Source organism: Gymnodraco acuticeps, unplaced genomic scaffold (genome assembly GCF_902827175.1).
Source record: "Gymnodraco acuticeps unplaced genomic scaffold, fGymAcu1.1, whole genome shotgun sequence".
Lineage (NCBI taxonomy): Eukaryota > Metazoa > Chordata > Actinopteri > Perciformes > Bathydraconidae > Gymnodraco > Gymnodraco acuticeps.
This window is the reverse complement of record NW_022989755.1, coordinates 527,640-540,876: the sequence shown is the minus strand read 5'-3', so window position 1 is coordinate 540,876 and position 13,237 is coordinate 527,640. Positions and strand designations below refer to the sequence as shown.

The window sequence follows — 13,237 nt, the reverse complement described above, 5'->3', positions numbered from 1 at the left end:
TCTGCATCTGGCCTCTGTCTGTGTCTGAGAAAGAGAAGAACATTTAGAAATCTCTGCTGATGACTGCCCAGTAAACCATGTTACTTTCAGACAGAGGCAGGAGTAGATTTAAAAAAACTAAGAAAACTAAGAATAGACAATCATGTTCATCATTGCTCTCACTAAATTTGTCATGCCAGTTTTATTGTGTGCATTATGTTGCCCCCCGCCCACCTCAGCCCCAGTCACTTTGCATTATTTCTGCTGTGGCTTGATGAAAACAAATATGAGACCAGTAGGAGCTTGAGACCAAGCCAAGTGAGCCACCCAGGCTCCTGGGACTTCAGTGCCAAGATGATGTCACCACGTCCGCCTGTAGGCCTGAATTTTCATGCCGAAGCTCTAATGTGGTCAAGAACAAGGACATCACAACTCACCGTTAACGGGAGTTCATTATTTTCCTCTCCTTAGGAACTGTCACTAACACATTACCTGAAGGATGTTATTATATCAATGTGTTTCGCAAAGAATATTGGGTTGTCGATAGGATTTATATCTGTCATAGGATGCTACCAAATATGGTAATCTGATGGAATAAAACAATTAGCATTCTAATAACTTCTCATGTGTAAACATTTGTTAGTCATACAGAAAATATTTAATTAATTTGACTGTTGGTTGGACAAACCAAACATTTGTAGATATCTACTTTGGATTCTAACAGACATTTGTCACTTTTTAAAAGAAACAATGATAACAATACATTTCTAGTTTCTTCAGTTACAGTTTTTCTCAGTTTATTCCTAAAAAGTCCTCATTCTGTGAAAAAAGGTTGTATAATGTCTCCTGTTTCTCTGAGGTGAGCTTTCTACAGTCTGAGAATAACCCTGATGATGTCATAGTGACGTAATTTCCCTGGATTTTGAGTATGACCTAAGATTTTACAGAAATCCTTAGTTGCAATTACGGTTTTTAAAGATGTGGGCATTGAGACTCAACAGTTGTGTAAAGGATATTCAAAGGCTCAACATTTGTGTTAAGTTGTTGTTTTTTTTCCAAATTAGTTGTAATATCATAAAAACCTCCTCAAACTAATATGTATTAAAATCTGATTTAAGAGGCCAAAAGAAACCTCCCCCATCCTTAAAGGAATTAGAAATTAACCTCAGAATCATTCTGCACAGTAAATATTGAACAGTATTATATGTTCAGGACAAATGGCAAAATAAAAAAATGATACAAAATAAATAATGAAAAGGGACACCATCTGACAGTTGTTATTTTTTAAAACAGTGGCGCTTTTATAATTCATTCAAACAGCTTCTACAAATGTTGTGTATAGTGACAAGTGAGTGCTTACAGAAAATAAAATCACAGACTTAGTATTTACAGAGAGCCGCTTCAAGTGTAAGAAAATACAGTGTTACAGTATATATTTATAAAGTCTGTTGATTCTGTTCCCATTACAAATGGATTGTCAAATACATCCCGTGACATCTTAATTATACATATCATCAACATGCAATCATATTACATATTATGTAAATATCAGCTCATTCATGTTGGGTATTGTAGTCCATCCAATAATTTTGCACATTTATCATTGGGGACAGGGCTGGCATTTGTGCTAAAAATCGAGGTCTTAAACTGCAAATAAACGGTTTTAAGAATGTGCAGCTGTTTACTTTTTTCTGCTCTTCATTTTGTTTTATTCATAATGTATACTATCAACCAAAATGTCTTATTTGGATATCATCATAGGGTATAAAATACAATCAAATAAAATCTCATATATACTAGATCGAGTCATTTGCCTGATATTGCTGATGATGACCAAAAAAAAAAAAAAAGTTTAGCTAGTTTTTTGCCCCAAACTGGGATCACTGTTGAGGCCCTTAAAACTTAAAATAAACGTTACTGCATTGTGCAGCAACTCTAAGGTATCACCTTCATGTTTGTAATGTTTCTGAGTGAAACCGAAAGAAATTGCACATTCAAACCCTTCCCACTAAACCACATTTGTCAGTGCATGTTGTGTCAATAATGTAAGTCGGTGTTAGGAGCAAACAGAGCATGTCACACCACTGAACTGTAGTGGTGGGTGCTGGGAAACTAATCTCACAGTAAATTGAATCGGGACCCCCCCGGTGTGCCTTCGCCTGTTTCTACTCACTCCCCCACTTATTGTTCCCCGCGTCTGTCCTCTGTTAGGACATAAGTATCTTGGTTGCATAAAGCAGAATCCCACCCAGACTAGTAGTGGCAGCGATAGCGATGACCCTCACTAAGAGGAAGTCCATGGAGTCCTCCAGCCGTGTGTGCAGTCGCAGGACCTGCCTGTGGGTGTCCTCTCGGCTGCCGGAGTTCTCCACAACGTGATTGGCCAGGCCGCGCTTTTCATTGAGCGGCATCTGTGCGGCAACACGCTGCTCCGCATGCTCCTGTGTCAGGCCGTCCCTCTGCATCAGGCGCAGCAGCTGAGTGGCAGGGTCACTGAGAGGGAACAGACAATGGAGGTTATTTATGGAGCAGCCAGGGTGCCTTGTTAAAAAAAATCCAGAGGCAGTGAGTCATGCTAATAAATGTCATACAGAGGGTAAGAGAGAGGTAACCAAAAACTCACAAAACTGGGCTTAATGGCCAGTTTCTGTCAAAAACAAACATCGACATATTTTAAGATTTTGATGAGAGAAACCTGTAAATAATGAGTCATGTAAAATAATGGGGAAGTTAGCAGTGGGCTTACCAGTAGACTACTACAGTGTGGTTGAGAAACTTAGTGAGACGTCTTGTTTCGAACAGAAGGGGCACATCCAGCACGACGTAGCGGTATCCTGTGGAAACAAAAGAGGAATCATTTTTAAAAAGTGCCTCAAAACATTTACACTATAACATTATGAAATACAAGTAGCAAATTTCTTAACTTTTTAACAACATACACAGTGGCTGGATCCACCATCACGTTTAACCTCGTAAAAAATATTGGTAATATTCTAAAATGTTGGCATTATTTGGCGTGTAGTGAGAAATTCATACAGCTTTGTGACAATCGGCGCTCCACATCAAAACAGCCATAGCTCCCTTTCAGTAGATTGTAACTCAGACACACTCAGCCTCACCTCTGAGAAAGTACAACAGGATCTCTTTGAGCATCGCTTTATGGATCTCCGGGTGGGTGATGGAGTTCAGCAGCTTCCTCTTCTCCTCGTCGGCGAAGATGAGCTGACCGAGCTTCTGCCGGTCGATCTCGCCATTCTCGAGGAGGATCTCCGGTCCAAAGTGGTAAACGATGCGGGAATAGGCCGGAGTGTGCTGCTCCACAACTTGTATCAAGAAAAGAACATCTTAATTAAAGGTCCCCTATTATACTGTTTTCTATCAATATATTATAGGTCTCAGATATATACAAACATGTCTCTGAAGTGTTTGGCTCCAAATACCAAACAGATCATTGTAGCATCCCATAATCCCCTCTGTTTCAAAAGTGCTGATTCTCTGTCTTATACTTTAGATGAAAATAAGGAGCCACTCCCAACGCTAGGGGGAGATTCAGGTGATAAGGTGGGCGGGTGTTACCTTGGTTGGTTATTGGCTGATGGTTACACAAGCCAAAAAATCGTTATGACATCATATAGAAATCAATCAAGACAAAAAGTGAGCAAATCTTTTTTCCTGAAACTTTCAGAATCTCTTTACACAGAGGGGACACATGTTTATGTATAAAAGACATGACACAGTTGCATAATAGGTGACCTTTAACACAGTGTCAAAAATAAGAACATATACCATTTTGCACTAACTAAGAAAAGTAGTACACACAGAAGAATACACAGAAAAAGATACATAGAGGGGAAAAGGGGGATTAGAAAATATTGTAATCGATTTAATAACAATCACCAGAGTGCATTTCAATCTTTATTCTATTATTTCCTACATGCAGCTGGGACATTTCCCCTAGTTCTGTAGCCTTTTATCTTCACCAGATAACTACTAGATCATCCTTGCAGTAAACAGAGACGGCCGTCATGATTCATGCACTCTCTCCAAGCGTTTGTCTTAATGAACCTCCTACAGGCTCAACCTCTTCATGTCCATTTCAGTATAATAATAAACGTTATGAGTCAGTGATGTGGGACATATGGGTGAATCCATATTACCACATGTGAGTTAATTTGAGTTATCCTGGATGACAATGTTGACTAGTTATTCTAACTCTTGACTTGAAATCTTAATATTTGCAGGAGAGATTTCCACGTACCTTTCCTTGCTACAACATCAGCGTCAATAATGGGACACCCGAGCTCCCGCAGCATCGTAGACACTGCACTTTTCCCTGAGGAAATACCTCCCGTCAGTCCCACCAGGAACATCTTGAGGCAAAGACACAGGAAGTTTAACCAGGGAGTAATGTCACTAAAGTAATACAAGGGTTACTGTAGCTGTATGGTGACTCTGAGAAGCTGATTCAAAAAACTTGTAGATTGGAAATGTCAATTGTTTTTAAGTATAAAATCATGGCTAAAAGAGAAACAGCATTGTTCTCAAACCCAATACCACAATGTATTGGGCATATTTGTGGATGGGTTTTATCTTCTTTTTGATCCATTTAAACTTGTGAAAATAACCGAGTATTGTTAAGTTTTACAAATAACTGTCAGCATGTTAGTATTTTAACTTTCATGTAAAGTTCATACCAAATAAAAAAAGTTTTTGTAAATCAGGGCAATGCAAAAAAAAAGACATTATAATTAAAAGGAATAAAAGCGTGTATATATTATGTGTTTGTCCACATACAGTAGAGCCAATATAAAGGGTAATACAATCTAAGAAAGATGATAGACATATACAGATGTTTCGAATACATTTCTGGAAATATCCAGGTGTTGCTTGCTATTTATAATGAGTATATTAAGCCTGATGCTGCTATGAGGACAACACGCCCCCTGCTGTGGAGAGGCTGAGCTGCACTCAGTTTGTGCACAAATTAGATAACAAGCAAACTAAAGTTAGTTAGACAGCTTTAAAGTTATTCTTGACTCAACACCAAAATAAACCCAGACCAGACTCTACAGCTCCTTTATTATGCAACCAATTTATTTGAGAGAATGACCGGTTAACAGTTATTAAAGTTATTTTGTTAGTTAACCACCAAACCCTTGTTGTATATTCACCTTGTAAACGTGTGCTTCTTCTTAATTCGGCTGAATGTACTTTGGGATGTCCTGCAGAGTCACAGCGGTGTAGTAAACAACCAGGATTGCTAACAAGCTAACGTTAGCACAAGTCTTTATCAGGTGAGAGCGACTACACATCTGCAATACCACAAACCAGCAGCCATCTCCACTCCGCCCTTTCAGATATGCCGTCAGAAAACAATGTCGAGCACAGTCGTGTCGCTAGATATTGCTGTCTGTAACTCTGATTGCACTCAACTGATTGCTAACGACCTAGCTTCTTGGCTTGACAAGCGCCACCTCGAAAGTCTTCCGACTTTGCCGACGTACGTTGGTTCCGCTTAGGTAATTGCAAATTCCCATTTACAACTTGAGGTCGGACCACTGCGTTCAATAACACATTTGAAAACAAATATCAGCGATAAACAATTTCTCCAAAACGTGTTTATTTCAAAGCAAAAATATTTGCATGAATGAAAATGTAATAACACCGTTTTTAAGAAATTAAAAAGGGAAAAAAAACACATTTTGTTTTCGAATTAAAATGTATATACAATGCTTGCAGAAACAACAATTACAAATTATATATTGGCAAATTGATTCTCCTGTGAGAATATATTAATCTTCTGCTTTTTCATCTGTACTTTGTTTTGGTGATGACATCTCTGATGAAACAGGCAGACTAGGGGAACTGTGGGAATGTTTGGACTTTTTCCCTCTGTGCACCGTTTCACCTCCATTCTCCCCTTCCTCCCGCTCCAGCCTGCCTCTTTTGACAAAATGGTTTATCCTGGACTCCAGGCTCTCGCAGCACGGACGCTCGAGCAGGGGCCGGTAGTTTCTCTGCTTGCTGCCTTCTACTAGACAGCAGGCATTGGAGGACACTCCACCTGTAAATAGAGACGAGTGAAACAATTTAAACAAATATTTGAATGTGTAGGCCTATATACACTATACTGTGTCTAAGCAAAGTATTCTATCAAGCAAACTTTATTTGTAAAGCACCTTTTGTACCGTTTAGTGCAGTTCAAAGTGTTAATAATTATTCTCACTGTGGAGTCTAATATCCTTTTTGTACTCCTGCCAATTAACTTATTGAATTTAGCATTTTCCTTTTTTTACTACACTTTTATTTATTTATTTACCTTTGTGGTAAGTTTGACCTTTTTTATCCTGTGTATCATACTTATTACTGTTGCTGCTGTGACATATTTTCCCTACAGGGATCAATAAAAGGTTGAACTTATCTTAAATAATAAAACTAAAAGATGTTATTGGGACACAGACAAATATTTCAACAAAAGAGTAACAGTATATGTTTTTCTGTATGTAAACGTCTATTGTTAATGTGTGAATATTGGCCTGGAGTGACATTCGATTCCTAAATTATTATCCCAGTCTGGCCCTGCAGAGGTGTATTTTGACATAATTAAAAATGTTGAGGTGTGTTCATCTCTTTGAACATCTCACCTGCGGCCTCCAAACCCTGGATCATCCCGTGCAGGACGTGGCTCCGGACTGTGCTCTGGGTCCAGTGCTGTTGAAGCTCAGACAGGACGTGGCTCACCTCTTCAATGTCCTGTTCCCAGGCCAGACCTTGAAAGTGGCAGTCGTGCAGAACCAGCGGGTAGTCTACTGCCATACTAGAGACAAATGACAAAAGAAACATTCATACAGATGCAAATGTAGTTTTACCATATTGTTTTTTACTATGGATTTGTACACAAACACACCTGTATTGTGGCTTCCTGGGGTTACTCTGAACATCCATGAGCTTATCAATTAGCTCCGGGTCTTCCAGTTTCTGCCCTATCAGGAGAAGGAGTGCCATCATGCATCGTACCTGCATGAAACACAACATGGAGTTCACCCAGACTGCAAATGTCACAAATCACCAATATATATATCAATATGACGGCTTGAAATTAAACATTTTAAGGAAACAAAAATCACTGATCAGTGTGTCTTCATACCTGATGGTACAGGAAGGCCAATCCTTTTATTTCAAATATGAATACATCATATGGGCCAGTGCTGGAGATGTCCTGAGGCTGCACAGGCTTTACTGATGCAGACAAGATGGTCCGCTCAAATTGAAGGACTCCATTTCCCACGTCCATTTTGCACAGGTTGCGAAAGTCATGAGTTCCCTCGTATCTGTCGGGGTTAACAAACCATCAAATCAGAACTGTGACATTGATGGGTAACATCAGCATTCATCATTTTGTGTCTTCACCCACCTTTTTGCAGCCTCTGCCATCAGTGTCACATCCAAAGATCCGCGGGGGAAGTAGTACCGGTACGTGCGAGACTTACAGTCAAAGCGAGCGCTGAAGCCCTCTGCAGCTGGAGACCAGTCCAAGATCCTAATGTCCTGAGGCAGGACTCTGTTCAGCATCTTCACATAGGGAACCTCACTGCCAGTAGCTTTGTTCTTGATGCTAACATCAACATGTTCAGGAACTGAGATGCCCAGTCCTCCACAAAACTGTGTGGAGCGCAAATCGATTGTTATGACCTGTGGAGGAATAAAACAGTTGAAGTCAAAATCTAAAATTAAACATTTTCCTACCTTACCTGTAGTGCTATTAATAAAGCTAGAATCTTTTAATATGTGTTTATGAGTATATCAGAATGATATGTCATGGCACATGGGTTGAGGTGCTTAGGGGGAAAAAAATAATAGTGAAAAAAACTATTATCTTGAGAAACAGAATCATGAATCCTAGACACAGCTGTTTAATTCAAATGTATTTCTTTGGTACTTTGAGCAGTAACTCTAGATTGAAAAATAGCACTACAAAGAAAAGGAAAAATGTCTCTTACGTTTATGCAGCTATAATATTGTTGTCATCATATTTTGGGCACAGAACTAGAGCACCATTCATATTAATGGCATATTTTCTCACCATATTGTTACATTAATCCAATTTAGATGATGAGTACTTTGAGAACTCACTTGGGAAAAGGCACTGACTCCTTTATCAGTGCGACCACACCGGTGGTAGTTGGAGCTCTGTCTGTCCTGGATCAGCCTTGTCTTCAGCAAAGCTTCAAAGAGTCTGGCCTCCACGGTGTTGTCAGTGTTATCCTGAACTGCAAACCCTTGGTAGGACCATCCCAGGTAAGCCAGCCGCAGAGCCACATGTCGCCGAGGGTGTGCAGAGAAGTCGAAAGGACGCTCTTTGGCTACTTTCTTACCCTTTTTACAGCTGCTGGTGTTAACATCAGGTTTGGAGTCAGTGTTTTCATGAGTGGATGGATTGGACGTCAGCTCTGAATCCTCTCCAGCTTGACTTCTCTCCTTCAGCTCGGACCTGAGCTTCCCCCATTCTTCCTCCAGCTCCTTTATTCTCCTGGTTAAAGCCTTGGACATGCTGCTCAGCAATATAGTCGAGAAGAGAGACCATTGAGAAGGGTAACTAATAATTTTACAATTATCTCAATCACTATCATCTCATATATACTTACTAAGCAACTTGTTTTATTATAAATATGTTAACCTGTGTAAATCCAGTCAAGCAGTAGCCTATAGTTCGTGGTTGGGTTTTATAACACAATATTCATCCAGACAGCTCATTTAGCTTAAGTCCAAACGCTACACACAGTCTGTTAGCTTAGCTTGTGTGGTATGGTACATAGCATATATTAAGACTGGTAGTGGGAATACATTATATTACAATAAAACTATTTATTTACCTTTGATTGTGGTTTCAATGTTGTTGTTAAATTAGATTTTTCCTCTCTGCGTGCTGCTGGCGCGCACGTTACTTTTCGAGCTGATAGCAGTGACGGATTGATTTTGAGAGCGGACGCATTTCCTGTTGTGGGTTTCTGGAAAATGTAGTGTACTTCTAAATTGCCTCTGCCTAGTGCAAAGCGATTAGATCCTTTGATTGAGAACATTGCTTTTCCTAAATTATTTATAATTATGAGATTATTTTACCTTTTCAGTCATAACAAAAAGATCGCAAGAGCATCATGGTGAGCACATTTAACATCTCTATGTTAAATAATCTGTTACTTGATTACTTAGTTTTGATATGTCTGTAAAAATGAATGTTCAGTATTGGCCTTCGTAGAGCTGAGTGAGTGACGCAGAATTGTTGTTGAAATATTGAACATTTGTCAAAAGTTAAAAACTTTAAAGATGTCAAATCAGTTGTCAAACATAAATGAAATCCTCCAACAAGAGTGTATCACACATTTATTAGATGTATTCTTAGTAGCAGGACAATTAAATATGAGACTATTATAGAGTGGTGTTTTCGATGGCATAGACCAAACCATTCCATTTAGATATATTTTGTTAAAATAGTCAAATTTTACAAGTGCAAAAAAAGCAGTCATTCAGTTGTTTTCAAACATATCAATTACAGAATCATCTTTAAGTCCAATTATAGGATAAAAAGACTGGATAAAGCAAATAGAATAGTTCCAATATGTCAGCAATGTGTGAAGTCTGCTGTGCTTGGCCACGATGACACATCAGCTCATGTTGTCATAGTCTTTCCGTTTTATGTTGCAACTGAAGTAAGCCCCGATGAATACTCCAAAACACTGTAACAGGTACAAATGTTATAAGTTACTGGAAGCAAATGAACTCAAGACAGGTCAGCAAAAGTTATTTTCTCTCTCCATAAATTCTAATTAATTCTGGATTTCACCACCTTGGGCAGACAGGTTGAGATAGGCTTCATTATCATTCATGCCATCATTTTACAAATGTCCGCATTACCATAACTTATTGATGTTCTCTCATTCAAATTGTTTAAATATGTTTTCCTATGTAATTTAATAAATAACTAAATCATACGACGAATTACACGTTATTTTTATTTTTTTACAGATATGTTGATTGCATTTTTTTATTTATAAGGAATGTGTTTACCTCTGCAATTGCAAGAAATATACAGATAACTCCCACCGCCATCAGTCTTTTCCCCAGAAATAAGTTGATGGCCTTAATGCAACCCTGAAAAGGACACACGAAATATAAATAAAATACTTACTTGTTCACAAAAATGAATTCAAATGACTATGCACTTGAAATAAGATTTCCCAGTAGACCTTTTTGTGAGCTTTGTCCTTTTCTTTCCCACAGCCGGCACCCTTCTCCACGCAGCAGGAGTCCGGCGTAGCTTCGTGGTCCTCCCAGCCCACACTGGTGGCCCAGTCGTCGGGGCCGTCTGCTCCACAGCATTTGAACTGTAACATGGTTTTATCATACATGAAAAAGTCACCAAGGTAACCTGGTGATCTGTGTGTTCATGATGCAGTGTAAAACCTGTTCGATGGACACACAGGCATGTTTGCTTTCTTTAAAAAAAAACACAAGAGTTTCTTGGACTTCTAAGAAAAGCTGGTATACCACTACTGTCATGTGTGCACAATAAACGAAAATTGTATTTAGAAATACTTTTTAGGAGAGAGGTTTATTATGTAGCTGAGCTTCTTATTGTTACTCATTGTTATAATTTGTACAGAATTGCATCCAAAATTGAATATGTGAATGTACTGTAGGCCTGTAAAACTCTTTCTTTTACAGTGAAGTTAACATCTGGCATTACATTTAATACATTCACTTTCACAATGCAAAGTCAATTAAAACAATCTAAGTCTTATTGGTATCTATTACATACGCAGTTCACAAAGAGAGCTGAGAAAACAGATGGCTTAATAAGAGCTTACAATATTTTTTGGGATGATTAGGCCTTTTGCAAATATCTCTGTGCGTTACCTTTTCCTGAATTCTGTCGATGGCAGCTCTCTTCTCCGGGCTGTACTCACTGATCACCATTTTGATTTTGTCCATGTAGTTTACTGAACCTTTTATGTTCACTAGGGCAGAAGGATTCAAGATCATCTTGTTGAAGAATGTGTAAACGATAGCTCCAGTGATTATCTCCATTAGGATAATGATGATCAGGCAACAGAGGAACTAGTTCATAAGAGAAACCGAGTGAGCAGAGTTAGAGTTCAGTCTTGTCACATATGCTTAAAATAATATATGTATAAATATATGTATATATATTGATCAGCCTTGCCCTATTTGTCCCACAGGCACAGTTTTTTTAATAAAATGTATGAGGAGACATTTACATTATGTAGTGTTGTGTTACTCACAGATACCACCAAATAAAAATTATCAAAGAATGCTCCGAGACAGCCCAAGATGGAGACCACTGTAATGATGGAACCCACTGCTATGAGGACTATAGCAATTTTGGTAAGGGTTTTCCCTGTGAATTCTCCCAACTCTTGGAAAGTGGGGTTGTGCAGTACTCCGATAGTGAGGAGAGCAACCCCAGATGCCTGAAAAGCAAATGCAACAAAAGGACATTAGAACAGTGGGCTTTAAATAGTCAAATAAAACCCAATGAACCCTGTTCTGCTGTTGATTTAAAGTACTGCCAACATACTGTAGTGTGAAACTAAATCATTGTAAAGAGGAAGATCTTGTCTAACTCTGTCTTCAAGATTATGGTATAGGACATTGTTAACATAGTTGGATTAATCCAAAGTACAAATCACTCTTATTAATACAATTCTGTAAAGCAGTTTAGAATAAAGTTTTATTCAATTTTACTGCCACTAACACTTTTACTACAGATACAAATATACAATTGTATATTGATCCATTCTTTGTTATCTATCATTGCTGTAATCAACACTTTCATTTATAGACAGAATTACCAAAATGACTTACCATAAAGATCATGTTGAAGAAAATAAATCCGCATTTGAAGCTGCAAAACGTGCACATTGTGAGGACTTGTTGAAACTGTACTGTAATGAAAAGAAGACAGAGGACAGAGAGAAAGGAGCAGACGTCCCTCAGTGTGTGTGTGAAGAGATACAGACTTTACACCTAGATGTAAGTCGTGAGTGTGTGGTGTGACCTTATGAAAATGAACCTGCACCCTGATAACATGTAAATTGATATATCACATGGAAACATTCAGCGAGGTCCCTGTTAGACGATTTGAATAGTAGCGTTTATGAAGTACCATAGAATGTGATTAGCTCAATATCAGGTAGAAGCCTCTATATGGCTTTTTGTAGGAATATATAATGTCAATATTGGCCTTGGCTTTAGTGTCATGACTTTCATTTGTAACACTACATACCAGACTTCAAAATTCGAAATGGTTAAAACTAAATTTTAAGCTTAGCATCAATAGAGAGGCCTTGTGACGTGTTCAAAAACTTGGAATAACAGCTTGTTTGGTCACACGTCTATTTTAACCTATTTAAAAACTGTGGGAAGCCTTTTCTTTTTCTGTTCTATGCTTATCACGGTCCTGTCTTTCCTACTGCAAGTCAATTGTTTAGAAGAAAATGGCAAGGGCGTTACGTTTTGTAATTTTACAAATGTAAAAACATCTGACCAATTCTTACTTTTAATTAAAAAATAAAACACCATTATTGTATCTTATTAGGTATTTGGTCACTAGTACATTTTATTAGCTCTGTCAGTAAATCCCACATAGCATTTTGACAAACATATACAAAAATAACAAGAGATTTTGAGTCTTTATTCGCAACGAAACAGAAATGCAGTTTCTTTCTGTCACAGTTTGAAGTGTCTGAGCACTTGGAGCCGTCTGACTACTGGAACTTGCTTCAGGGTTCCTCCCATCCCTTTTGAGGACCAAACTCTTCCCCAGAGCTTCTCCAGCAACATATGGAGCAGCTGCAGGAAGCCTGACCCGACTCCATCAGCTGGAAGAGGAGCGAGGCCTCTGGCTGCAGCACAATAATCTTTGTCACAGTAGAAGGAGCAGCCGGGATGCTTGACACTCTGCCAGTGTCCTTCCTTTTTCAAATCTCTTTCTATCCATTCATGTCTTTTTCTGTGTCCATCTCCTTCTTCTGCTTTCTTAGAGCTCAAGCCAGCGTGCATCAGGCTGTGAAGGACCATGCTGCTTTCCTATTTCAGACAAAACATCAGAAATGACTGTCCCCATTAACCACTGAATGCAGTTTCTTTCGATGTATGTGAGGAATAGATTATGTCAAACATGGCTCAATTGTGAGTCACAAGGCTTTACCTTTTTATAATAATACATACAGATACTAGT

General features: G+C 38.6%; 3 protein-coding genes across 5 annotated transcripts; all 3 read right to left on the bottom strand.

Moving 5' to 3' along the window:
* Positions 1-1,247: 1,247 nt before the first annotated feature.
* Positions 1,248-5,462, bottom strand: dcakd (dephospho-CoA kinase domain containing). The gene is made up of 5 exons (XM_034211425.1): positions 5,151-5,462; positions 4,238-4,349; positions 3,099-3,302; positions 2,726-2,813; positions 1,248-2,472 (listed from the first exon to the last, which is right to left on the bottom strand). The coding sequence occupies exons 2-5, from the start codon at positions 4,347-4,349 to the stop codon at positions 2,187-2,189; spliced, it is 690 nt and encodes a 229-aa protein (XP_034067316.1). The 5' UTR covers positions 5,151-5,462; the 3' UTR covers positions 1,248-2,186.
* A 115-nt stretch (positions 5,463-5,577) lies between these two features.
* pus3 (pseudouridylate synthase 3) lies at positions 5,578-8,977 on the bottom strand. Of its 2 annotated transcripts, XM_034211403.1 has the most exons (7): positions 8,853-8,977; positions 8,113-8,530; positions 7,394-7,671; positions 7,127-7,310; positions 6,887-6,996; positions 6,624-6,796; positions 5,772-6,043 (listed from the first exon to the last, which is right to left on the bottom strand). In XM_034211403.1, exons 2-7 carry the CDS (start codon positions 8,527-8,529, stop codon positions 5,772-5,774), a joined length of 1,434 nt encoding a protein of 477 aa, XP_034067294.1. In that variant the 5' UTR covers position 8,530; positions 8,853-8,977. The 2 variants fall into 2 exon arrangements, with proteins under 2 accessions (XP_034067302.1, XP_034067294.1); XM_034211411.1 differs by lacking the exon at positions 8,853-8,977 and having other exon boundaries at positions 5,578-6,043; positions 8,113-8,529.
* A 410-nt stretch (positions 8,978-9,387) lies between these two features.
* On the bottom strand, positions 9,388-11,994 carry LOC117543237 (CD63 antigen-like). 2 transcript variants are annotated; one of them, XM_034211382.1, is made up of 6 exons: positions 11,863-11,994; positions 11,280-11,468; positions 10,894-11,094; positions 10,224-10,361; positions 10,045-10,128; positions 9,388-9,713 (listed from the first exon to the last, which is right to left on the bottom strand). In XM_034211382.1, the coding sequence occupies exons 1-6, from the start codon at positions 11,917-11,919 to the stop codon at positions 9,642-9,644; spliced, it is 741 nt and encodes a 246-aa protein (XP_034067273.1). In that variant the 5' UTR covers positions 11,920-11,994; the 3' UTR covers positions 9,388-9,641. The 2 variants fall into 2 exon arrangements, with proteins under 2 accessions (XP_034067273.1, XP_034067281.1); XM_034211390.1 differs by lacking the exon at positions 10,045-10,128 and having other exon boundaries at positions 9,592-9,713; positions 10,166-10,361.
* Positions 11,995-13,237: the final 1,243 nt, after the last annotated feature.